General features: G+C 40.8%; 4 protein-coding genes, 1 long non-coding RNA gene and 1 other non-coding gene across 6 annotated transcripts; 4 read left to right on the top strand and 2 right to left on the bottom strand.

Annotated features, from left to right (window-relative positions):
* Positions 1 to 854: 854 nt before the first annotated feature.
* Positions 855 to 9,197, top strand: LOC145447862 (trimeric intracellular cation channel type A-like). Its single transcript, XM_080326128.1, has 7 exons — positions 855 to 1,480; positions 1,545 to 1,644; positions 6,364 to 6,517; positions 6,574 to 6,704; positions 6,764 to 6,893; positions 6,957 to 7,077; positions 8,934 to 9,197. The coding sequence occupies exons 1-7, from the start codon at positions 1,463 to 1,465 to the stop codon at positions 9,030 to 9,032; spliced, it is 753 nt and encodes a 250-aa protein (XP_080182254.1). The 5' UTR covers positions 855 to 1,462; the 3' UTR covers positions 9,033 to 9,197.
* Positions 1,651 to 5,596, top strand: LOC145447864 (uncharacterized). The gene is made up of 2 exons (XR_013917736.1): positions 1,651 to 3,891; positions 3,925 to 5,596. It is a non-coding gene; the product is annotated as an uncharacterized LOC145447864 (long non-coding RNA).
* Positions 9,198 to 10,259: 1,062 nt separating the features above from the next.
* Positions 10,260 to 10,341, bottom strand: Trnas-cga (transfer RNA serine (anticodon CGA)). The gene has a single exon. It is a non-coding gene; the product is annotated as a tRNA-Ser (tRNA).
* A 4,908-nt stretch (positions 10,342 to 15,249) lies between these two features.
* LOC145448538 (zinc finger matrin-type protein 5-like) lies at positions 15,250 to 17,623 on the top strand. The gene has a single exon (XM_080326947.1). The coding sequence runs from the start codon at positions 16,117 to 16,119 to the stop codon at positions 16,645 to 16,647; it is 531 nt and encodes a 176-aa protein (XP_080183073.1). The 5' UTR covers positions 15,250 to 16,116; the 3' UTR covers positions 16,648 to 17,623.
* A 33-nt stretch (positions 17,624 to 17,656) lies between these two features.
* LOC145448532 (mitochondrial import inner membrane translocase subunit TIM44-like) lies at positions 17,657 to 23,185 on the top strand. The gene is made up of 8 exons (XM_080326940.1): positions 17,657 to 17,789; positions 17,847 to 18,101; positions 20,983 to 21,160; positions 21,217 to 21,363; positions 21,920 to 22,012; positions 22,068 to 22,243; positions 22,307 to 22,507; positions 23,001 to 23,185. Exons 1-8 carry the CDS (start codon positions 17,670 to 17,672, stop codon positions 23,118 to 23,120), a joined length of 1,290 nt encoding a protein of 429 aa, XP_080183066.1. The 5' UTR covers positions 17,657 to 17,669; the 3' UTR covers positions 23,121 to 23,185.
* A 1,216-nt stretch (positions 23,186 to 24,401) lies between these two features.
* Positions 24,402 to 26,769, bottom strand: LOC145448530 (actin-binding protein IPP-like). Its single transcript, XM_080326938.1, has one exon. The coding sequence runs from the start codon at positions 26,673 to 26,675 to the stop codon at positions 24,990 to 24,992; it is 1,686 nt and encodes a 561-aa protein (XP_080183064.1). The 5' UTR covers positions 26,676 to 26,769; the 3' UTR covers positions 24,402 to 24,989.
* Between the last annotated feature and the right edge of the window lie 157 nt (positions 26,770 to 26,926).

Here is a 26,926-nt window from a genome sequence, read left to right on the forward strand (position 1 = left end):
CACCGTGTAGGCTACCTCTGCTGACTCAGGAACTCGTGTCACCCCATATGACTTGTCCCGTTCTCCTGTCTGAACCGCCTCATTCGCGTGGCTTCAACTACGACTTGGTTTGTTGTGGAAATAACATTGTCTTGATCTATATCATGATATTAATCGATATGTCGGCATAGGTCACGTAAATCATAAATGTGTTTTGGTCTACCTGCTACATATGAAACTTGAATAACCTCGTCCGCAACGTGTATAACTCACGTCATCAGTACTTTTCCTTATAGTATAACACATCAAAGCGTGACGTGCCCTTATAGGCGTACGATTTGGGCAGTTTTCATCAGTCATGCTCCGCACATCCACGTATACCTCTTTAGTTTTTGGCGTATTGTAGGTGAACCATGCAGGAGAAATCTGAATGACAGATCCTCAGCAATGAATTGACACGATAGATTTATTGCGAAGTCAAAAGTACTATGCCACCAAACTTTTTCGATTATATTTTATTGGGATGTGGTCGAAGAAATATCATGTGAAGCATTATACAGCCGGGTTGCTGAATTTCGAGCAACAAAAATTTGTACGATCTTCGTGAGATCTCCGGTAGATAGTTTTTACACGTCTAGAGTCTCTGTGTTGGGTACTATATATTCAATAAGCGAGACACACAGAAAAGTGATTGCCACAATATGATTTGGTCATGAAAATGTGCCGATTTTTGTATTACACAAGTTGGTTCGATGTTTTGATAAGATTCGTCTGACATTGGCTTCTCTGGAAAGCTGTAACTGGCGCCGGTAATAATCGGACAGGAGGAGAGGGAAATAGCCGAGCCGTGAATGCCACAGCCCATATTTTTTGAATACGTATAATTTACAAAAAATGAATCAAACTGCAATCGCAATTGTGAGACAACAGTATATTCCTATAGTATCGCTAAACGCAGTCGGAGACCGTTGGTATGCTTTAGTATAGGCTTTTTATATGAGTGTGCAACATGAGGGTGCAGGATGATTAGAAATCGGTGTTTTCTGGGCCGACTCGTTCCGCGTCAGGGTGTCAGGACAGTTGAAGCAATGAAGTTTTTACCAACATGCAGCTGAGAAAAGTGTGGTGCCGATAAATTGGCGGCGGTGAAAACTTCGTCCAAAAAGACCGTCGCTATGATGTACCAAAACCTTCAATAATAATATGCCGGGTTGTAGAAATGATTGGCACCGATTAATCCAGATTTCGCCAATTTGAAATCGAGATACCAATATAACTCAGATTTGGGTTGCGGTCTAATAAGTTTGAGAACCGCTGCTATACAGTATAGGCTAAACATATAACATTTAACATCTTCCCATTGCGTACGGAAATCGAACCGAAAATATCATAAAAGTGTAATTGCCAGACCACTGTTTTCGATTATATACTTCTTTAACTTTCAGTGGTAGACCTTCAAACTAAGCTAATCTTATTGGTTGCAATGGAAACTGTCAGCGAAGTATAATGCCGTTACCTAATCCAAACTGCCTATTATACTTGAAGGTTCTGACTTTTATTTACAGGCTTGTGACTTGATAACTGGGACCATTCTTCCGCATGTTGCCAAGCAAATGAATTGCTGCTACCTCATTTCGATGACCATTCTTGCATGCGACACTAAAGGTTGGTGCCAACTACGGCGTTTTTAAAATGTAAATGCTTTCAGAACACAGATGTTTAAATCATCACCCCTGTTCAATTTAAAACACGTCTTTTGTTGATGTTGTTTCTTTTAGCCATGATCACTTATGTATATATGAAAAATTACATTTAAAATTAAAATGTTTGGTTCATGTGTAGGCCTGCGGCAAACTAAGCTGCATTAATTAACGATTGCCTATAACTGTCGCGAATTGTCTTCACGCTATTTTGCGTCGTGATCAATTCGCAAAATCAAGCTTAATATATCTGAAATGTGACATAATGGTTATATTTCCGAGATCGCATGTACGTCAGAAATGTGCTCGGGTTAAACCCATGTACTGGTAGTGCTATCACAAATCAGTATGTTTCTCGACTGATGACCAACTCAATGTGTCAGGGAAAAGATTCGGTAACTTCAATGGGCCAACTGCTCAAATGTCAGTCATGAATCTCAAATTTACACAAATTTACCACTGACGCGCCATATTGGCGAAAAGCCAGAATGAATTGATCAATTATTATGTGGTGACTACGTCTAAAAAATCCATCCGGGGATATATCGAAATTAATCGATCCGTGTCTAAATCCAGGGATTCGCGGTTTACTGATATAACCGACACGGTGCTGCGTCGGGGTTTCATATCAGATTATACTATACTGCTGCTTCTTTGTCTAGTACTAGTAGAGTTCTCGATCCTGCTGCATGGTCTTTCGAAAATACCTAAGCAAATGTGACATGAATACACGGTTTTTTCGACTTTCTATGAATATTTTTAACCAATGCTTGATTCGATAACCTGAAATTTTTCCCATTTACCACGATATATCTTCGGGTATTATACATTATTATTTATCGTCTCATATCGAATTTTATTTGATAAGTCTAACCATCACGGTGGTGCCGTCTCAATGAGATTATGGGTCTTGAAACTACGATCAGGTCTACGTTATCTGTACTATAAAGCATGTTATCTGACCTGCTTGTCGAAGAGGTTGCAGAACGCTGCTACAAGCAGTTCCCAGATTTATGCACATTTTTACGGCGAAAACCGAACTCCATTATTCGTCGATATATAGTTTCGGGATGGTGTGAACCTCTGAAAGGTTCAGGTTCGTGTGAACGCGAACCTTTTTGAAAGGTTCTGTGTGAACACGAGCGTGAACCTCGTCACGTCACGTGACGTCATATTGCTAATTCCAACCCTACATTTCAGTGAAGTGATAGCCTATATCAGTGGTTCTCAACCTTTTTGACCTCGCGGCACACTTTGAAAATTAAAATTTGTTCGCGGCACACTACCACAGTGGTTCGGACCTCTTTTGGCTTACGGCACAGGCAAACTACCAGAATGCGTATAGCAGCAACCATACTCTTACAGAGATGGTCACTGACGATTGACGAAGCACTATACTACCTTTTCGGAGCACTCAAGTGGGCTTTTCTCTGCTTAAGTTTTCTTTTATTTCTACGGACATGCCACAAAAAGTCTATCATTTGACATGGGAATCGTTTTCAATTCTTCCCAAACATTTTTTTACAATTTTATTGCAGTCGGAAGAAGAGCTTTCTTCGTTTCCGTGTGAGGTTTTGAATTATCAGCTATTACCTCTGTTGCCACATAAATGGCCAGCTGAGATCTCGTTTAAACTTCAGGTTCAGCTTAATTTCATAAGATTGACTTGACAATAAAGTCTGCCCACTACCGCATTGTCGCTGTAATTAACCGTCGCATCGAAGAGTCCAATCGCGGTCGCCACTAATAAATACAGATGCGTAGAGGTGTATTATACAATACATGGATGCCAAACGCATTTCCACGCACATCGTGTAATAGCATGTGTTAGGATAGTATACCTCAACAGTGTTACGGGCAGCCACCCGCAGTTCAATTGTAGTTCCAACAAATCGGGATAATAAACCTCAGCGGCTGGGAAATTTGTAACTGATATAATTTGATCAACTTTACTTCTCAATTCTCGAATTTGTCGCCTGCAACATAACATTGCGCACTGAGCCTACGTTTTACCTGCAGCGCTGGCACGCTAGGCCTACCTAACAATCGCAATGTGAATGGCTATGTTAGCATTTCTAATTTTTAAACGTGAACATCACTTTCAAATGAGTTCATTTCTCGATGGTGAGAATGCCTTCCTAGGTGTTGGAGGTTTATGTAGGCTCCTACTCGTCCTCCGATCTGCAAAAGCAGTGTCTTACAAAAAGTGGCCGTGCTATAAGTTGGCAGGAATCTCAGGAATCAGAATATGTAATATCGGCATGGTGTAAAATAATCATCGATGACGAAGACATGGCAAGAATACGATTACAAATAGAAACATAAAAAGGTCATCAACCTGCGTCATGTCCCTGTTCTGCCTACGGTTCTGATGTGAGACAAGTAAAAGGTGAACACTTCGGCCACACCTCAATATCACGGCCCAATTACCCGAGTTTAGTTATCACCGTCCTGAAAGCTACTATGTGGGCAAACTAGCATATCACACCCATCATTGACGGTGGAGGCCCCAGTTTGATTCATGGCAGTGCAGAAGCAAGTTACAAAGCGTTGCAGATTTATTAGATTCTCCGCCTCTATACGTTGCTGTGCTCAGAGCGTCTTTACTGCAATAAAAAGCCCAGAGAAAGACCCAATCCATGACCTCATGGGCATGCCAAATTGAAATACTAGATTGAGATACCGTAACTACGGTCGCTTCGGCATCCTTATATCTGTTGACTGCATCGGTTGGTGCATTGCGTGTCTTGATCGGGTAAATTCAATAGAAAACCAACAATGACCCACTCAAAATTGGGATTTTTGTTATACTTCGACATAATTTGCTCGCGGCACACCTGAGCAGTCCAATTGGCACACTAGTGTGCCGCGGCACACCGGTTGAGAACCACTGGCCTATATTAATGTACACGATGCCTAGCGACGACTCGGGCCACGTTACGCCACAATGCTGAAGTACATATTGACGTTTCAAACGTCACCAAATGTATCAACTGGGGTAATCAAATGATATAGTAATACCATAAAATCAATATCTTCCATCGCTTTGCCAACAATTTCGACAAGGACTTATAAGGGAAGCTTACACCTTACCGGTCTAGGCCAGACTGGACAATGTATTCGGCATCTGAGTATTGCTACGTTGATATTGAGAAGAGTGTAAAACGGGTTTCTATACTTGCTACCGATATTACCCCAGTTATACAGCAGTATAGCCAACACCCCAATCGCACGGATTTGTTTTTTGTGACACAATAAAAATATGAAATCAAGATTGACCCGGTACGGCTGCTAGATTTTTTACATCAGACAACGATATCAACTTCATTGATGGGTTGAATAAGCATCATTCGCTGACTACCTTTAGCTCTTGATGTAGTGTGATTGCGGGTCAAGCTCACAGCAAAGAGTCACTAAATATGCGAGCGAACTTTTGTAACAAAGCAATGAGAGATGGTCAAGGTGCATGGTCGTTTAGTATTTATTTTTTATGCTGCCAGCGCCTACATATAGCTTCCCGCAGTTGAAATACAATAAATTTCAACCAAAGATGTTATAATGAAGTGAAAATTGTAATATCTGAAAAAGGTTCACAGTGCAGAACCTATACCAAGGTTCGTTTGTGAACGTGAACCTCTAAGTATCTGAGGTTCACACACAGAACGCGAACGTGAACCTCACATTCACACCATCCCTATATAGTTTACATGAATGATAGGCAGAGGTGGTTAGTAACGAAGTACTTCTACGTTTTCGCGAGTTGAGCAGGGTTGTAATGACTCGAGTCACGATTTTCTGATGACTCGAATTGACTCGAGTCATTTTCTCAAAATAGGGAAATGACTCGACTCGACTCGAGTCAATCTGTGCATTGACTCGACTTGGACTCGAGTCATTGCGCATGACTCGAACCAAGTCATATGACTCGAGACTCAGACGGTCAAGACCGACATTTCATTGTAATTTCACAGAATAGTAACCAACCACTCAATTGGTATTTCGTCTATTGGTAGGATACTAGTACTTGAAAATCCGACCAGAAACTGCTAAAAGTGAAGAAAATTAGTATCTTATAATGCGAACGATTTGATATCACTAAACATAGTTACAAAAGTGGGTTTAACAAGACTTTAACTGGAAACTGAGCAGTCAAAACAATGACTTGGACTCGGACTCGAGTCATAATACCGTGAGTCGGACGCGAACCTCTGATCGATGACTTGGACTCGGACTTGACTCGGTGGTGAATTGAAAATGACTCGACTTGACTCGAGTCAAAACTAGAAAACTGAGATTGACTTGTGACTCGGAGCCTTGTGACTTGGTTACAACCCTGAAGTTGAGTACAAACGGTGAGTACAGCAACCACCTCTGATGATTGGTCACATAGATCCACCAAGCTCCAGATCCAGAACAACTGTTCTGAGACGGCCATTAACAGTGACTAACTCATTGGGCATCACAGGATGTATTATTGTGCAATACCTTATGGGGGTATATCGATGTTGAATTTTGCAAAGCCATACATATATAGCCTATAGGCTTGTAAATGAATGGCGATATGAGATTTTACCAATATGTCAATATTTTGGTTCCAGGAGCGTTAATTTGTGCTTGGAACGCAATTTATTTATACAATACCATCTATTGAAATCAATCCGTAATTTTCTTATTTCGCTTGCAGATTACGCTTGGCACAAAAGAAACTGGTTACTATCTTATGCAAAAGCTGTGACATATGGATTTGGGTCTGATATTCTTCTTTCAATTCTCGACGGGAAGTCTTCTCTTGAGGTCATGTCTGTAAACAGATCTTTAGCCCTTATTGCCCTAGCTTGGTAAGGCCGATTCGAATCGATATGGGGAATATTGGCTAATCAGACTGTAAATACAGGTGGTTGTACCTTTTTTTACCGTACAATGTGTTTTACAATTTTGTCCATTTCAAAGTGGGAGATAGCAAACCACTATATATCATTATGATGATCTTTGCTACTGCCAGGAGGATGGTAAAGACGCAAGCTGGTAATCATGCAATAAATATTTTCTTATTGGGCATTTCAGAGCTTAACTTTGTGTTGCAGCTGTGAATGCGTCTTTTGTGGCATACCCGGGCTCCTACATCGCAATCTTAGCGGGAACACTCGTGTCTAATGGGACACAATTAGTCGCTTGTATTTTTGGAGACTTCGCGAAGGACATTGCTAACGTGACGTGAGAAAAGATATGCGAGCGAAGTTGATAAAATAAGGGACTATGTTCTTATTCACAATTCAGAACTGCAAGATTGACTCTGACTGCCGCGATCGTCTTTACACTCTTAAAGAAAGGGCTGTGGACTTTTATTTCCCAGTCACAGGCTCTTGCCTTTTTCGTGGTGTTTGGCACCATCATAGAGGTAGGAATTGAAGTATTTCGACGTGCATGCCTTCATACGCCCCTACGTACAAGCATCGTTTCGATTAAAATGTTGTTGTTTATTTATGCCGTGGTGTAACTTCAAGGCAGATTTTGCTTTCGAGTATACCACGGTTGACTACGTATATAGTGTAAAGTATGAAACTAGTTATTTCCATATTTGTGTATATCACTCTTTTTCGCCTTTCTTGGGGCGGTATACGAAGACATAACCCTCTCCACCACTGGCACATATACGCAGAGGTCATGAAAGTAGACATCGTTGCTACCCGAGTAGAAGTGGAGGTAACCCTACAAATTTATACTCAACACCAAGTAAAAGTATCAATTCTCAAGTAATTATAAAATATTTCTGTTTTGCTTAAAAACTGAAAAATATCAAGTAGAAATATAGATGGTCTGAAATCAAAAACTATTTCGGTTAAGTAAGAGTACTGCATTACTATGACCACATCGGTATAACACCTTAAGGGGGCACTACGAGTCAAAAATTAATTTTACAAGTGTTCACTGTTCACGTTTGTGGTCATAAATTCCATACAGTTAGGTACAAGCGCCATGATCCATATATTGTTGAAAAGGGCATAAAATGTCCTTTCCAAATATGGCTTTTATGTTGAGTCATAGGCCTACACCCCAAAGGGAAACCATCTCAAAATTATATGGAAATTGTCACCACCTGCGCACAAAAATCCTAAAAAGTCAAAAGGCTCTTGAGATATTCCTTCCAAAATTGATAGAGTGATAGTAAAGACATATGTCTACAACTATGTAGAGATTTTCAAAAAAAGCGTAAAATTTCCGTTCTAGATCGATAATAAAAAAACATTCACAGAAATTTTATTTCCAACTAGTAGTGTGTTGATTCCAAAGTGTGGAAGGGTGTGAAAGCAAAATTTTGGACCGCAGAGTGCCATTTGCCTGATTTTCACGATTTGCACTATACGCAATGGTGAAATCGTCAGAAACACACGATTTTCCTCAAAATTGTGAGGGCCATTTTTTTAGTGTCATAATTTTATACTCCTTACAAATTGTGGCTATCAATACTTTCTTGTCACTGTGGGAGCCCGGAACGTCTTTCAATACATGCGTCAGGAGTTTACCCTTCTTCGTGACAATGACTTTTCTGTATAGCACAGCAATGACCGACCTGCATTGTTGACTTAAATGTAGCAATGACATATTAGTGTCAGCAAATTTGAAATAATATATAAAAATACGTTTATCTGGCATTCTTTCCTACGTGGTCACATAAAAATGACGTATGATTGAACACTTCGAGGCCCTAAATTGTGGCGTCACCATTCCGAATATATGAGTAATTTTACAATAATAGTAGAACGTAAAAAATATCATACCTTACATTATGGCGTACACGAAGAGAACGACCGCGTCGTTATGAATTTACAATCACAATGAGTTGCATAAAATATTAAACTGGTGTGATTCTGTTGCAAATCCCATTAGTATGTATTCTCCTAAAATGGAGTATTTTCAATCTTCTATAATAGTGAGGACTTCATGCAATAACATGTTGAGTATATTATTATATGTAGTAATGAGTGGCACGTATTGTAGCTCCTCAAATATCTTGGCACTGAAATTACCAACGAATACATAGTGCCGGTTCTAGAATTATATACTGGAATAGTATTATAATATCGAAAAGTAGTTCCCTGTGATTTTTATAATATAATGCATGACTGTACACTCTCAAACACAGTACACACACAAACACCCGCACAAACAGTCAAACACTCACATACACATATATACACATGATGACGTACCGGCATCTTCTATAATGTTAACCATCGTTTCGTACTTTGGCAGTCAATGGAAGTCTGCGGCAAGCACTTCGGAGGATTTGACCTGGCTCACGATTGCATAGGAAACTTCCTCGCAATGAACGAATGGCTGGGAACAAAGTGAAATATTCAAAGGATGTTGTTGCGAACAACGCATTGTGGAGCGATTATTTCTATAGCATTTCGTCGAACTTGACACATTTGAAATTAAAGTGCATAGAGGTGCAGGGGATTTAGGTCCAATTAATAGATATCGCATTGCCCAATAAAAATTCTTCATTTTGGCGTATTGTCTAGATTTTCTGACATTTATTGCTGTAAATTCGCGAAAAATTCGTTTTCGCCTCCGCTGTAGTAGTATTACTATAGGTCCCACATCGATGTTCTTGCGGTGTCAATAAGTTTGTAGTTGATTTACTCGATCCTTATATGAAAATGGTCAATGAGAATGGAATGATATATGTATTGCAGTTACGCATTGATAGATACATATAGTTCAGCACATTGAACAAGGGCGTAGCCGTAAACGAAAATTGGATGGTGGAGGGGGGCATTTTGTTTATGAATTGAGGGGAGCTCTCCTCATCGCAATTCTACCTTGTAGGTCTGATTGCAAGGACAGCACTATACGGGGTTAGTCATTTACGCACCTGGACAACAATATCGAAAGGCTTCGACCAACATCTATCGGTTTTTATCGCCGTCGCCGTCAATTATTTTGGTACCACACTTCGCGTAGACATGTGATAGTCGAAACTTTATACGTCTTCGTAGTTCGTATGCCCTGGCACAGAAGTGGCGGGTACCTAATAGTACCCAACATGAATACTGCTTACCCCTATAGAATAAAATTTAATTATGGAAACCATGGGTATCTTTAAATTCTTTATATTCGGAAGATGTAGTGTGGCGCAGCACGAAGAAAATATTTTAGGGTGAATTCATCTGCCAATAAATACTCTACTTGATATTGATCTACGAAAATGCACGAAAAATGTGGGGGCGTGGCCCCTTTCGCTCCTTTGCTACGCCAATGATACTGAATATTAACAGAAGGAAAGAACTGACAGGTATAGGACAGCCGGAGGTGGTTGAAGCAGTCACTGTTAATACTCAACATAGATACAAAGCCATAAATACACGCTCAATTGCAATGGGTGCAATTCGTGAATCTGTATTCTGTTACCGCGCATTTAAGGATCAAGATATTCCCCTGCACTCTGCAGTGATGTAAGAGTGATGAAACTACTAGGCCTACTTATTTTAAAATGTAGAAAATCACTATTCATTTTATTAAAAAAAAAAATTAAAACATTCTGTTAATCCAGTTAGATCCAATAACAAGACCAGTCGCTGCAAGCAGGATTCGAACCTGCGCGGGAATATCCCATTGGATTTCGAGTCCAACGCCTTAACCACTCGGCCATCGCAGCATTGCAAGACGTTGGCGAGTTTGATCATGAACATCTACGTCATAGCAGCGCAATCTTTGCTGCAAGGATTTAGTAACATAATAATTTCGAATAATTTTACTGAGGATTTATTTCAAATCTAAAATATTGTGATGGTGTTCAAAGATACGCTTCCCTAAATGATGCTTCATGTTAGATTGATTGTTAAATGTGTGGGTACAGAAAAGAAATTGAGGGGCGCAAACGTTGGATGAGTTTCGGGGGACTGCAAGTGTTTTAAGTAGGGTCGTAACTGCTCTTTGTCTTTGGCCCTATATCACCTCCCAAAATTCTACAGGTAATTTTGTCACTTTCACCGACACAGCCCCTTTCCATAACGAACTATAAGCCCTGTATTACGAGATTCGCGAGCCAGTATGATTATGATTACCATTATCTGTGCATTTATTTTGTTGCCGCACGCAAAGCGCCAAAAATCTTCAAAGTTACTGAGTGAATTTGGGCGATCGTATTCTCGCATTTATTTTATTTTATATAGGCCTATACGCTACGTGTCCAGTCCAGATTTACTGGTAGAACTGATGTAGTGGTGTCTTTGATATTTATCGGGCACGCTTATCCCACGCGGTTAAGACTATTCACGATGAGTTTGCGGTGTGAAATACGATAAGCGATATTTTTTACTCTGCACTGCGACAGCGGTCGATTACTCTTCGTTTCAGTAATATACCGATTAGAATAATTCTATCTTTAACAATATCATAGCCTTTATAAAGACTATGATAATATTGTAGAGTAGACCATAGTTGTTCTCAACCGCCGGTCCGCGACAACATTCCCGCCGGTCCGCCAGACATATTGCAATTTGATACCTTAATTTCAAGATGCAATGTTGAAGGCTTGTCCATTGGTAACATAAATAAAACTACAAATTCTAAACTTATTCAGAACTTCGTGTGGTAAGATTGGGGATAGAAACATGTTCGATTTGACTTGAAGTTCAAGACATGTCTTTTAACGACATGCGAGCGACAAGTACAAAACAGATACGAGCTGACTCATCGCTATCGCTCATCGCGATCATTCGTTTTCGATTCATTCGTTTTGTGCAGGACCATCCCAAACCGCCCAATTGGAGAGGGCCGAACTTAAAAGGGGCCCAAAATTATTTTGCAACTGAACATATATCATGGCGTATTTTTTAAAAAACCTTTTCCAACATTTTTCAATTTCTTTTCGCACTTTGCGCGATTCACCGTCACTAAATGTCTTGCTTATTAGGTGACCTTCTCTGTGATTTATAGAAATAGTCATTTCGGAGTCAGCCATTACCGCGCCACGGCGTAATAGCACATAATGAAGTTTTAGCTAACACGGGACTCAGAAATGTGTACCGAAAACTCACCAGCGAGAAAACCGATTCAGTTATGAATGAGCGAAAATTTTCGCTATTGGCGTCCTAGTAGCGTCCTTTGCAATCAGATCCCTACAGTACAGAGGCGAACAGCAGAGGAAAATGATGCGCCTCATATAGAAATACCAGCTCGGAATTGTGTGCTCCTCCCTATACTGACAATCCTGATGGGAGGTAAAAAAATAACAGCATGTAACAAAGTGACTAATAACTAGGGCTGGGCAAAATCGAGTATCTGAGTGATTCGATTCTGAATCACGTAATATGCTTCGAGTCGAGTCGAGTTATCGAGTATCACTTATTATGACGTCATAACGGAATATATTAAGTCACAGTTCAAATATGTACCATTTATGCCACCCCAAAGAATATAAGGCCGGTTATCCATCTCATAAAAGATATACTTTGGTATTTTTTCGACCATATCCATTTCATTCCACTTGGTGACAATGTTGCGGGATAATCATGACTTCGGAAATGTGCAATATGTCCAGCAATCTTGGTAGCTTTGTACTATATGTTTCGTATGCTACGGTACCGCCAATTAATGTTCCAAGGCTTCAACAGTGACGATTAGTATCGAAACCATAATTCTCGTTGATTAACAGACTTTCATTGGTGAGAGGCGTATCATTCCAGTATTCGAAAGAATCGTCTTTTACTACTCGACTCGAATCATTGAAATTAGTACTCGATTCAGATTCGAATACTCGAATCATTGGGCCCAGCCCTACTAATAACAATTGGCTCAGCCGAGGATGCATCATCATTTATAACTTGCCCTAAATTTTCGAAAACACCCCCTCCATCAACGCTACCGGTGAATCAGATCACATGTGTTGAGAAAGGATAAATGTTTGATCAGTAATATATAAAACTACTAATATTAAGGACGAAATTCATCAGAGAATCTGAAAAAAATTTCACGCTTCGCGCGACTGTCGACAATCCCATGGCATGACCACTGACCACTCGGCATTTCTGTGCGTAGAGTAAGCCTATGTCATTAAAGAGATTAGTACTGAGTGTACCGGAAATACACGTAGACAGTTTACCATGGGTATATGGCGTCCAGCCAGTTTATTATGACTACGCCCTGGAATGCGGCCGTAGGCTACATGAGCAGTCGCAATGCAATAAGGTTGGCCACCCCTGACACAGACTCTCTGCTTACACTGAGTAGAAGGAATGTGCTCACAAGTACATGTAAAAACAGCCACCCAACTGTGGGGTCTGGGGGCGAAGCCTCCGGAAGTCTGGCTCATCGCCCTGGGGTGGCCGAAGACCAACGTTTTTTGGGGTGGGCGGACGAAGTGCCTTTCGGCCCGGATTTGCGGATGGCCGGTATAGCTGCTGTAAGGTGTCTTAGTGCAGCGCATTTTATTCGTAGTTGCCATAGTAGCCTGCGTCTGGTGATAGTGAGCAATGAGCAAGGTAGCACGACAAGGTGCTTGGTTCGATTCCGAAACGCGCCTTCTCTCTATATTGTCAAAGAGAAGAATATTATTCGAGTTGGCGTGGTCGGTTAAACCAACGAACTTCGCCGCGAAAGACTGTAAACGACTCTCGGCGGTAGCACGTTTATCAGGACAAGGCAAATATACCTCGACTCAGCACACTCATGACGATAATAATTTATTACGATCGAAACCTTCTAAAAGTCACTCTCTAGCACCATATAATTGCAAAAAATGGTTGCATATTTGTATTTTGGCTTCATTTCAATTTTCGAAAGTTCACCGGTCCGCATGACATTTTTTGAAATTTTACCGGTCCGCGAGGTGAAAAAGGTTGAGAACCACTGTTGTAGACCACTTCTCATACGCTCGTTGCGTATAACTTATCAATCGTCTTGAAAAATATCTCGATCAATGTAGGTGAATTTGAGTAGCAATTTGAGATGTGAACAACGTCTTGACCGTGAATGATTCTCTAAAACAGCGGTTCCCAACCTTTTTGGACATGCGCCCCCCTTGGTGATGATTAAAAAATTTGCGCCCCCCTGACACCCGCCTGTACTTATCGTCATGACAAAAAGAGCATATCATCTAATACAGTGGTGGGCAACCTTTTTGCTAATCAGGGCCGCATTCCAGGGCTTAGGCGTAATGAACTAACTGGACGCAAAATACCTATGTTAATCTGTCCATATCCATTCCCGGTGAACTCCGGACGATGCTACTTTTCACACCGGCCTATTGTTAGCACCGAAATCGCGAGTGGCAATGTTGTGAATAGTTGCTGGCAGTGCATAATGTCGCGCGGAGCGCGAACATTTTTCAGAGCCGCGAATGAATTGTTATTTCTTGAGGATTCCCATTCCTGCTCCAATTAGGATGGGCGCTACTGCATTAAAATCGAAAAATGAAGTCTTGTTGAATTGAGCGGAGCGCGAAGAAAATTTCAAGATTAAATAAAATCTCTCGAAAATTCGGGAGTGAATTCGTAATTGCAATTTGCATGTCTACGGCTGCCAACACATAGGCCTACTAATTGAATTAGGCGTCGACGGCCGCACAAATTCCCTTCTACGGCCGCATGTGCCCGTACGGGATGCCCACCCCTGATCTGATTGTATACATAAGGTATATCTTACGCCAATTTTGAATCCGCATTCCAGTTGTTTAGTCTTTTACATTGCTGACAAACTTCCCCAAACTTGTTTGAAAATAACAAAAAAACATTGAAAAGGACATCAATTAATTTCAAGGTAGGCTGCACTGAGACTAATCCTGATGCTGGTAGTGACTAAAGAGAGCACGGCATCGTTCTGTCCTGCCATGCTAAATTTGATCAGTTTTGGACATGAATTAAATTGTATTGATTTATAGCCAAATTGAGGACGAAACCGGGCAACCTATATTGCATCTAATTCTGTCTTAGGCATTGTAGTTCGTCAGCTATCAACAACAGCTACCTAGCGCACACTGAACGTATGGTGTCAGCTTCGATCACTTCGTTTGCGATCAATATATTTGTGAGAGAAAAAGGAAGGTTCATTAAAACGCACGAATGATTGGTCGCTCTCACGGGTTACACAAGCGTTGCGCGAACAATCCGAACATATGTAAGATACAGGGATTTTTATCGACACCGATTACTTGATGACTTGAAATTGACTCGTGAATTTTGCTCCGAGTCACGAGTCAATCCACATTTCTGATACGCCGATTCAAGTCAAGTCAAGTAATTTTAACAAAGTGAATCGAGTCAAGTCAAGTCATACGAAAAAGTGACTCGAGTCTGACTCGAGTCAAGTCAGAGATCAAATGAAGTTGAAGTCAGCCTATACTCCGTTGAGCGCGACTGCTGGAGTTTGAGTTTAGCAAGCTTTCTGGAATACGAATTAAGTTTAATCTTCAATAATCGTCTCTTCAGAATGGTTGTGAAACACACGTTTAGTCACAATTTATACAGACATTGACAAAAATTTCTCGCGCCCCCCCCCCCCCCCCGAGAGCCTCCCGCGCCCCCCAGGTTGAGAACCCCTGGTCTAGCGCGACTGCTGGATTTTGAATTTGGCAAGCTTCCTTGAATACGAAATAAGTTTCATCTTCAACAATCGTCTTCTCGGGATGGTTGTGAAACACATGTTTATAGTCACAATTCATACATACTTTGTCAATTTCTCGCACCCCCTGAGAGCCTCCGCCCCCCCCCAAGGGGGTGCGCGCCCCAGGTTGGGAACCACTGCTCGAAAAGGAATGCGATCGATTTTAAAAATAGAAAGTTGGATTTATTTGTCATTGTTCAAGCAAAACTGCTAAATTATGGCAGTATCATACCATACTTTCACATTTCCCTATTCCACACCGAAATTTCGTTCCATACTGTCATCCATAAGCAATTTTTATCAGTTCAATACACTACAAAATTGCGATACAGTGAAAAGATAGGAAGATGTCGAAACGACTTGGAGTAGTCTTTGGAATCAGACACCCACCTTGGCATAGGCGATGTGAAGAGGAGGCATGCACACTGAATGAAAAGTAAAGGAAGACAGTATAGAAAAAAGCAAGCGACAAAAAATGGGTTGACATGTCACAGAAGGCGAGATTTATCGGCGATGAATGACTATGGTTATGTTAAAGCACGAGAGAATGATTTTTCTACGAATGAATATTTGAAATAAACCTAGGGCGCAGAATTTCTCCTCGACAAAATTCTATTCTTTCCTATGCCATTTTTAAATATACATTACATTTATGGAGAAACATCGGATGAAGATCTGCACTGATGTGCTAATCGATAATTACGCGCTTCTTCATTTTAGAAGGACCTTCGTGCAATGATAGATGTGATTTTTTTTGAAGCGTTGCGTGCGATGCACATGTCTCTGGTACACCTGCTTCAATGTAAATATACCGATTTCGATCATTTTCATGGGTAAGAGATATTACTGTGAATATTGTGACCGCGCTTTTCTCGACAATGTCTCGGCCAGGAGGAAGCATCTAGCGAGTTCCGTTCACCAACAGCAGCGGGATTCGTGGTATGATAAGTTCAAAAGCAAGCAACAAAAACTCGAGGAACAACTGAAAAAGCCCAGAGTATGCAGATATTACTTACAACAAGGAAGCTGCACATTCGGGCAGGCTTGCCGATATAGACACATGACAGACGCGGAAATAGAAAGGACGAAGTCGGAGATCAAGCAGGACGAATTTCTCAAACAGAGAGACTCTATTAACAATAATGAGGTCAGTGTGGAAAACTGGTTGAAATTGAATAGAAGTTCACAGCGAAAGAACATGCCTGCTACAATAGATACTCCATATTCCGAACAACCTGAAAATACTGCATTTCTACAAGTTATTCCTGAAGGCTTGCTCTCCCTGCCAACCATTCCACCCTCATTGCGGCCTCCTCCAAATGAAGGATGGTTGCAACTTGACAAGATTGATTGGGGATAATGACTGTGTGTAATGGGTCAATGCCAGCTTGTTTAAAACCAACAAAGGGTCCATGACGAGGTTGCTACTTGCTGGGATTCCCAGAGTCCTGGGTTAGAATCAAGGTGCATATTCCTCGATTAATTGCTCATGATGGGAATCTTCCTCCCGTGACAGCTCGTATTTCAGTGTGTGAAATACAGAGACCAACTGTACAACGGGCACAGGTAGTGCTACTTTAGTGGTCATAAAGTGAAAGTCTATGATTATGTCGTAGGCCTACTATCTTACCGTATTGCTGATCCAATCCTGTTAATTGAATGTCTTTTGTGCGTTTGTCACAGTTGATAGTCGCACTAACTCTCTGGCAGAAGCTAGGGGTAATGCTGGTATCATATTAGAATGTGGCTGTATGATGTGGACCATGTATGTTGGCAATTGTCATATATTCGGTGATTTCTGATGCCTTGACATTGTCAAAAGTCACACCACTCATCAGATTAATCATGTTTATATTGATATTATCTATGCCTGAAATGTGAACTGACACTGATGATTGATCTCTCTTTGTGTTGAAGCCATCCTGTGCTTGATTATATCTCAATTGCATCATCTATTGTATACTCATGCCGTTATTTTGCTAATGTGTTCATGTCATAATAATTCGTCGTTTACAGCATATGCCTCCATTATGATCCAGAGTGGAATTGGTGGCAAACGTCACACGCAACTTTTCATTCAATTAATTATTCTATGGAAGAAACCCTTCTGTCACGCTTAACTTATTGACGAAAACGACCACTGATTCCAGTCTGGATTATGATTAGTTGGCAATCTGTTAACATTTACATCGTAGTGCCTTGTGTTGGGTATCGCTTTTGAGTAGATTCAGTTGCTGACAGTTTGCCTCCTGCTATAGGCCTACCAGGTGCTGATTTAGATGAGCAAAGGCGGCCGTCATTAAAATTTACAGTGGTATTTGTTTGGTGACTTGCAGTTGCAGATATTGCCCTATTACATAGTAATAATCGTTATTTATAATAATGTGGGGAGCTGCTCGTGCTGGTGCCCAACGCTGCGCGATCCCAGCTCTGACAGCTTGCGTGGCTGACACCAAAGTCAATTCACGGAAGGTTTTACAACCAGTGACGAGGACTCTTTCTGTATGTTACGTGTTTCTTTCTGGGGATATTTGAATCTAACGTTGTTGTCATTGGAAGGTATCTGCGGTGCACTTGAATGCTCCAAAGAAAAGCTTTATCGAGAGTTTCCTTGAAAACATCAAGCAAGAATATAATAAAGACGCCGATTTGAGAGAAAACATCAAAAAATTTCGGAAGGAAGCGCAAGATTTAGAAAATTCGGAAGCATTGAAAAGCGCTCGACAAAAATTTGAGGAAATTAGCAAAGAAACCGGGCAGGGTACGGATGCCCTGAAGGAAACGATAGGAAAAATAAAATCAAAAGTTTCAGAGGTAACTTCCTTTTTCCTTACCACATTAATTCATTGTAGGAAACCTAAGATCTTGCTGTATGGAATTGACTCGAGTGAATGTATTGTGAGTGAGTATTGACTCGAGTGAATGACTGGACTTTCTGATGACTCGACTTGACTCAAGTCGTTTTCTCAAAATACGGAAATGACTCGACTTGAGTCAATTAATGTATTGACTCGAACCAAGTCATATGACTCTAGACTCAGACGGCCAATACCGACATTTCATTGGCCATTGTATTTTCGAAGAATAGTAAAGTAACCAAAACCACGCTATTTGGATTTCGTCTATTGGCAATGTTACTTCAAAATGCGACCAGAAACTGCTAAAAGTGAGGAAAATTATTATATTATGAATGCGAACCATTCGATATCACCAAACAGAGTTACAAAAAGTGGGTTGTATTAGACTTTAATTGGAAACTGAGCAGTCAACGAAATAACTTGGACTCGAGTCATAATACCATGACTCGTACTCAACCCTCTGCTTGTTGACTTGGGACTCAGACTTGACTCGGTGGTGAATTGGAAATGAGTCGACTTGACTCAAGTCCAAACTATTAAAGTGAGATTGACTTGTGACTCGGAGCCTTGTGACTTGATTACAACCCTAGTACTTGTCATTACTTAGCCTACTGCTACTTGACAAAATCTGATAGATAAGTAGTTGAGCTCAGCAATCTTGCTAAGTATATAGGCCTATTGTAGATGAACTAATTTCTTTTTATACCAATGGTCACCAAAACAGATACTACCTTACCATATTGTCAACTTCATTGTAAATGGAATCCTGATTTTGGTACCAACAACTTGATTATCTCATCTCATATTAGACACAGTAGGGGGAGAGGAGGCCAAGATGAGACACGGGGCAAGATGAGACATGCAATTTTTTCACCAAAAAAAGTTTCTGATGGACAGATTCCTTCAACTATGTTGTTCCCATATTGTCATTCTATAGTCGTACCATATTAACAAGGCAAACAGATTTGAGGCAACAGACTTGAGGAAAATTGGCGAAAACTATATTTTCATAGTCTATGTCAGTTATGTGAATTCATGTTTGTAAGGGCATACGCGCATACCTATCATAGTACTTCATATTATAAAACAACATAACTGGAGCTGGTTGAGTGCAATGTTAGCAATGTAATCATGCACTTACCTCTGAATAGTAACAGACAGAAATTTTTTTATTCAATTTTGTTTGATAATTAAGGTGTGGGGGTAAGATGAGACAAAACCATGGGGGTAAGTTGGACATAGTTATCGGAGGGCTTTTCTATTGAAGGCCTCAGAAGATTAAAAATTTACTGGTGAAGGCACACAAATTGTATTGGTTATCTAGTAGTTGACAAGATGTGACATTAGAAGACAAAATAATAACAAAACTCTTATTGTTGCTGGATCCCGTGAACAATTGGTTTTCGATGTCATTTAAATTCACATATTATGTACAAATTCTTTTTAAAAGTGAATTATTTCAAGATTATTATATTTTATTCATGATGTTTCACCAAAAAAGTTTCTGATGGACAGATTCCTTCAACTATGTTGTTCCCATATTGTCATTCTATAGTCGTACCATATTAACAAGGCAAACAGATTTGAGGCAACAGACTTGAGGAAAATTGGCGAAAACTATATTTTCATAGTCTATGTCAGTTATGTGAATTCATGTTTGTAAGGGCATACGCGCATACCTATCATAGTACTTCATATTATAAAACAACATAACTGGAGCTGGTTGAGTGCAATGTTAGCAATGTAATCATGCACTTACCTCTGAATAGTAACAGACAGAAATTTTTTTATTCAATTTTGTTTGATAATTAAGGTGTGGGGGTAAGATGAGACAAAACCATGGGGGTAAGTTGGACATAGTTATCGGAGGGCTTTTCTATTGAAGGCCTCAGAAGATTAAAAATTTACTGGTGAAGGCACACAAATTGTATTGGTTATCTAGTAGTTGACAAGATGTGACATTAGAAGACAAAATAATAACAAAACTCTTATTGTTGCTGGATCCCGTGAACAATTGGTTTTCGATGTCATTTAAATTCACATATTATGTACAAATTCTTTTTAAAAGTGAATTATTTCAAGATTATTATATTTTATTCATGATGTTGCTAGTTGATTCATCATTTGGGATGAATTGGTGGTGTAATGAGCAAGAATTGCTTGGTTTCTCATCTTGAACACAGTGTGTCTCATCTTACCCTCACCTGGGGGTAAGTTGAGACATTGAGCAAGGATTTTTGAAGGCCAAGAAATCCATAAGCATGTTGTTCAATATAACTCAAGCCATAGTCATAAATAGTACAGATCACAGGCTTTCTATTGGTACCAAAATTAATCCTCAGAAGGCATTACTCTTTGAGTGGCATTGAATTATCAGAAAAGTGTCTCATCTTGGCCTCCTCTCCTACGTTTTTGCAGCGATCCCTGCATAAATGATCCATATCGAGAGGTGGTCAATTGGTCATATTAGGTGTTGTCAACTTCTACTGCTAATTCTAGAGCAAATTTTAAAACAAACTACCTGGTCCTATTTTTTTACGTTTTGTCACGGTGAAAGTAGGATTGGATTGGCCGTTGGGATAGACGCGCATCATTTTCATGAGTGAGTCTTGTTAGTCACCAGCAATTAATTAATAAGTGATAGTAATTAATAAGTTGTGACTCTGGCTTATATACTTCATGCGTCTTACTGAACCTTGCTCTTTTACTTGTGATGAATGGCTATAACATTGACCACAGCTGTCGATATCTCAATGGAAAAGCAATATAGAATGATATGGTATGGTAGCCCATATAAAACTTTGAATCGATTGTAAGGTACCAGATTATTTTGGCAGGCAAGTGAGGAAATTGGAAAAACAGAGTTCGTGAAACAAGCAAGCCGACTTTCAGAAGGAATCGGCGGCGCCGCAAAATCCGCATCGGAAAGTGAAACTTTCAAAAAAGTCGCGTCCGGAATCGATACTCTGACAAAGGGAACGGGCGAAGCCCCGTCATCTCTATACCGTCCTCCCGGTAAATTTGATGCCACCCTATTACTTTACTGTTTCATCATTATGACACTTCGTCAGGAGTGTTACGGATGCGGAACGACCAAGAAACGAATGCAACCGCAGAAGAAATCCAACCAGACGAGGAGTCGACCGGCGTCGTCATGCATAAGGACTCGGTGTGGAATCAGCAATGGGAGAATTTCAAAAACAGCAAAGTCGGGGAGAGTAAGTTTTGTCTGGAGGTGATCCAGGTAGCTGTTACTGAGGATCTATTGGAGTTGCCAGAATATCTTATTCCAGCAAGAGCGGTGTCTGGCTCAAGATGCCATGCAAAATGAAATTTTGAAAATGTTTTCCCTGGTCGTTTGACTCTTGAAAAAATTGATTTTAATTTGATTTCAAACATCATCACTCTGTTGAACATCCAAATGTAACGCCTACTCTTGGACGAACCGGAAGAGTAACAGCTAATAGCTATACGTTACCCATTCAGAATGTGTAGCAAGGCGATAAATTGTGGCGACATTCTATATTTTCTTTACTAGGCCACATCGTATACTTTCAATGCCTTGTGGGTCTAAGTAAAGCCAGGCTTTGAATATGATTGCGTGAGTTTTAAGAGCCTATGGTTTAAAATAACTGCTCAAATAGTAATGAAGTAGTAGTATTACGAACTAGAGTGGAAGGCAATCTATCCAGATTCAGTCATTGTAGAAGTACTTTATGACACTGAACTAACCGAGCACTGCGTTCGATAAAGCAATGTGACCAATCTGGACAGGGTTGTCAGATTTACGGATGAAGTACGACGAAAGCGACAATGCAATGATTCGAGTTTCAAGGTTTTTTACTGAGAAAATCGGGCAAGTGGCTGGTGAGTTTTGTTGCATGAAGGTATATCGAAGATCCCAACAACATGGAGTACGCAGGGGGAGTCTTCGGAAGCACAGACGTCTCCGAAGTCATGACAGAAATCTCGAAGATCGACCCAGAGTTCTCAGCTCAGCGTTTCCTGTCTCTCTGTCGCAAGGAAATAATCCCAAATATTATCGAGGCGGTGAGCCAAAAGAATAAGGAAATCGTCAAGGACTGGTGCACAGAAGCGGTATTTATATAACGGTGTCGAGTCACCGATACTTTTGTGTAATTTTGGATTTATTTCATGCAGCCGTACACTCAATTGATGCTGCCGATCACGCAGGCAGAACAGATGGGAATGTCGTACCAATCTCGTATAATCGACCTGGATCATATCGATATTGCCGCGGCTACGAAAGTGGAGCACGGACCCGTGCTCGTAATCAGCTTCCAGACGCAGCAAATAATTTATGTTCAAAACTCGAAAGGCGAAGTCGTGGAAGGAGACGCTGTGAGTGCAATTTTTTTTTCAATTTTACGGTATATAGCACGATCTCGTGCTGGGCGCAATGATTCGAGTACTCAAATGCGAACTATTAATAGTAATGTTTCATATGGAACTGATTTGAGTAGTGGGGTGGAACAATATTTCCTTTTCCACTTCGAGGTATATTTATCAACGAGAATTACAGTTTTTTATGCAAGCCTGGAAACCTCGATCAGCTTTGTCATGATATCCTAAACATGCAGTACCAAGCTACACACATTTGCGGAAATGAAATTTTTGCAAAGACCTGATCAAAGTGCAATTTAATCAGTTGATTAAATTATCTCTATAGGTGTTGAAGCGGCGATATTTTCTTTGCGGTCACATGGAATGTACTCCATCCATCCATACTATTATCACTTCATGGTGTGTGATACGCAAATACTAGAATCAAAACCTAGTACTTGATTCGGAATTGAAGGGAACATTGCTTGTAAACGTAATTCACGTGTTTCAGGAGCAAGTGATGAAGGTGTATCACGTGTGGGCGTTATGTCGCGATATGCAAGAGATGAACCCGCGTGCGGCGTGGAGGTTGATCGATCAGTCCATGTCTGCTTCTCCGTTGCTGTTGTGATGCAGTACATCCCTGATTTTTTTTACACTTTTAGAATATGAAAATAAATCCGATACGACCAATGATGGGGCTTCGTCATTATTACTGTCAGAAGAACATGTCTAGAGACATAGATGGTTGAACAAGTTAATTGACAATCAAGTAGAAGTATGGTTGTGAATTTCTGCTTAACCACAATTGGTGGTAGTAGTGATTTTCAAGACATCCAGCAGTACAGAAGTAAAAGTAGTACTGGTAAAAGAAAGGCATGAAAAGTGCTTAAGTAACTAGCTTCGGTATGAAAAGTGCTCAAGTAACTAGCTTCAAAAAGTGGATTTGGGTGAGGGGTCATATACTACCGGTACTCCTTTTTCAGGAGATCAAAAATGCCCTCAGAGGAAGCCTTAAATATGCCCTCCTTTATGATTTGACCGGCAGCGCAATGGACAGGCTGTACCAAAAAGCACTGTAAATGATGCGAAATGTGTAACTCAGGCGTTCAAGCGAGTCATTCGGGAGCAGGACTGAAAAAATTCCCCTTTTTTATTTGTTTTAGTCAACACCACAGCATATCGTTAGAAAGTGGTGATCCGGGAGTCGTGCCGGAAATATGACCATTTTTTAGTCTCAAACACCAAGATTGCCGATAGAAATTTCAGAATCAGCAGTTTTCCAGTCCGGCAAACTGACTTTTGTGATTTGTAAATACTGTCCTCCTTTCCGGATTCCAACAGTGTTGGGATCAAGTCACTACCTTCGAGTCATTGCACATTTTGACTCGAGTCAAGTCAAGTCAATCGATTTTCCAAGGTGAGTCGAGTCAAGTCACTTGATTTTTGGAGGTGACTCGAGTCAAGTCAAGTCACATTTCAAGTCAAGCCGCCTTTTCGAATGCCTACGCCATTGCATTTTGCTAGCTGTCTGAAATACAGATTAACTGGTCATTGATTTTGAACCGATGAACGAATATGAAGTTAAATAAACACGTAAGACGGCGCTGTGTCGCTTACATATACGTAGAAATGCTAAACTACGCAATTATAATGGCATAGCCTCAGTTTATAGTTACCAGCCAATATAGAGAATACAGAAACGAATTGATAAGATGCAATACATTACCCATTTACAAATGGATATGATACATTTCGAGCCTGCGCCAATGGTCGAGGACTATATAAACTATCTTCGAATTTATATAAACTATCTTCGAATTTAATTTCAATAGAGGTTTGGTTCAGGTACAGAGAACAGTAATAGACATTTTTCTATTAAAATACTTTACTATACTAGTTTACGACAGCGTAAGCTGTAAGCTTTGATCACTTCGTAAGCGGTCAATTTATTTGTGAGAGAACAATAGACGCTCGGTAAAACGCACGATCATTGAATGATTGGTCGCTCCCACGGGTTACACCAGCGTTTCGCGAACAATCCGATTGCAAGATACAGTGATTTTTATGGACATCGATTAGGCCTACTTGATGACTTGAAATTGACTCGTGAATTTTGCTTCGAGTCACGAGTCAATCCGCATTTCTGATACGCCGAGTCAAGTCAAGTCATTTTAACAAAGTGACTTGAGTCAAGTCAAGTCATACAAAAAAGGTGACTCGAGTCAAGTCATGACTTGACTCATCCCAACACTGGATTCCAAAATATAGCAACCCTACAGAAAAGGAACGCCAATGCGTAAAAGGTATCGTAAAATGGTTTTGCCTAAGAAACTGTTTGGGTAAAAGTGAAAGTAGTCTAAAAATGTGAACACTCGAGTAGCGAAAGTGGGCGGAAACGTACTTTGAGTAATGGTACTCTGAATAAGTGGATGCTTCACCACTGACCATCTCTGGTCCGAAGGGGAATGCGAGATTGGCTTGATTGCGAGCTGCTATCTTAAATAACAACAGCGGCTCCATCACATCTCTGCTGGGCATCCATTTCGAAGAGCCTGGTCCAACAGTCCTTGTTGACATCGTACACTTCTGCACTAGACACTGTTTGCCAGGTTCGATGTCTCAAGCATTTACCGCCCACCACAACAATATCCAAGCCTACGACATAAACATACGCTCCGGCTCTGGCTTGACCCATCTGCGCGCAAGGAATCCAGATATTCTTATACGTGTCATATCGCTCCATTGACTTCAGAGTGCCGTCGTCTTCATTGTGGCCACCGACAGCGTACAGCGTTGATCCCACTTTCACGAGACTGAAATTGGACCTTCTCGTATTCATGTCTCTCGCTGTCCACCAATCGTGCCTATGCAGGTCGTAGCTTTCCATTGTACTTAGCACACTCGTTGATGATCCGATACCACCTGCCATGTAAAGAACATCCTCGTGGCATGCAGCGCCGAAACTGTGCCTTTCGGTTTGCATTTGGAAAGTAGCGAGTTGACATTGATTAGTCTTGGTGTGAAATATTTCTATCGATTTGGCAGCGCCTGAACCCGTATCACCGCCTATAACGTAGATGCGGTCCCCGTTCACTACGGCTTGAAGAGATGACCTCGGGACGACTATTGATAATGTGTCTCTATTCCACCTTCTCGAAAATGTATCATAGCATTCAATACTGGCGTATATCATAGAGTCGCTTTCGCCACCTATTGCGTATATTTTTCTATCCACTTGCACAGCAGCCAGGCAGCACCTTGCGTTATGCAACGACAATGGATATCGGTCCCATCGTTTGCTGAAAGAGTCAAACCTATCTATGTACGAAACAGCATCAAATTCCGATCCCCCTAAGGGTCTCTCCATGATTCGCCCACCTATCATGTAGAAGCTCTTTCTAGCGGATAACCTCGGTGTACCAGCTTTACTTTGATGACTTTCGGGAGCATTGCGCATCAATAAGGTCACTCCATAATTGAGAAGGAAGTCCCGAACCGGACGCAAAAGGCACCTAATTTCTTCCTCAGAAACGAGCTTGTAACGTACGCGAGCGATCAACGGCGCGCATTTAGACCTTCTCGCGCGTACATCGTGCAATATCCATGCAATGATACAGAAGAGCACATCTGCCTCCGCTTTTATACAGATTTCCTCGCTTGCTACGAATCTTATCAGGTCTTCGAAAGTAATGTGTACAAACTCCTTTTCTTTTATGACGAGATAGAAATTCTTCATTACAAAAGTCCAGGCTGATTTTCGCAGCTTTAAAAACGAGTGCCGATTCGCAAAGCAATACAGACCGATACAGTTCTCCACACAAAGATCTTCAATCATGTGCAGCTGGCACACTTCGACTAATCCAGCAATTCCAAACATGTCTGCAGCGACAATGATGTCTTCAACGTTGTCGCTTTCGAGTTCTATATCAAAGCCGTACATGTAATCCAGTATCAAAGAAAACACATGCGGGGACACTCCGGTGAGCGTAACGGTAGACTGACAATCTTCGAGCATACCACTCGAAAGCATGGCACGAAAGTAATCGCTGGATGCAGCCAACATAACTCTGTGAGCGCTGTACGATATGCTTTCCGTGACGACTTGAACGTCACAAAAATCGCGATTGATACGGAAATTTCTCAGCGCATCGAATACACTCCTTTGACAATCCGTACAGGTCATTTGGAGTCGGCGACAATAACGAAAAGTGAACAGTCCGGCAGACAAGAAAATTCAGCATAACAATCTGCTTCGCATTGTTTTGTTTACGTTTCCGAAGCCTTCAAGCTTCAGTGACCAAGATAGTCATAGTCATGTTTCAGTGGGCTAACCGGATTCTCCGATCTGTCTAGAGTGTGCATGTTTAGTTGTGCGGCAAATCATATATATCATTCCGAAATATGCAATCTCGAGATACTTTGAACCAATAAATA

Source organism: Botryllus schlosseri, chromosome 10 (assembly GCF_051294905.1).
Source record: "Botryllus schlosseri isolate E-star chromosome 10, Bs_hap1, whole genome shotgun sequence".
Classification (NCBI taxonomy): Eukaryota; Metazoa; Chordata; class Ascidiacea; order Stolidobranchia; family Styelidae; genus Botryllus; species Botryllus schlosseri.

What these genes read in the sequence shown, in the direction of transcription:
- LOC145448532 (XM_080326940.1), top strand. Translation starts at nt 17,670, where the DNA reads ATGTGGGGAGCTGCTCGTGCTGGTGCCCAACGCTGCGCGATCCCAGCT. An exon ending in AAACAGCAAAGTCGGGGAGA is followed by an intron (nt 21,364 to 21,919) that starts GTAAGTTTTGTC and finishes CAATCTGGACAG; the next exon opens with GGTTGTCAGATTTACGGATG. An exon ending in AGGACTGGTGCACAGAAGCG is followed by an intron (nt 22,244 to 22,306) that starts GTATTTATATAA and finishes TATTTCATGCAG; the next exon opens with CCGTACACTCAATTGATGCT.
- LOC145448530 (XM_080326938.1), bottom strand. Translation starts at nt 26,675, where the DNA reads ATGACCTGTACGGATTGTCAAAGGAGTGTATTCGATGCGCTGAGAAAT.
- LOC145448538 (XM_080326947.1), top strand. Translation starts at nt 16,117, where the DNA reads ATGGGTAAGAGATATTACTGTGAATATTGTGACCGCGCTTTTCTCGAC.
- LOC145447862 (XM_080326128.1), top strand. An exon ending in AAGGACATTGCTAACGTGAC is followed by an intron (nt 6,894 to 6,956) that starts GTGAGAAAAGAT and finishes TTCACAATTCAG; the next exon opens with AACTGCAAGATTGACTCTGA. An exon ending in TGTTTGGCACCATCATAGAG is followed by an intron (nt 7,078 to 8,933) that starts GTAGGAATTGAA and finishes GTACTTTGGCAG; the next exon opens with TCAATGGAAGTCTGCGGCAA.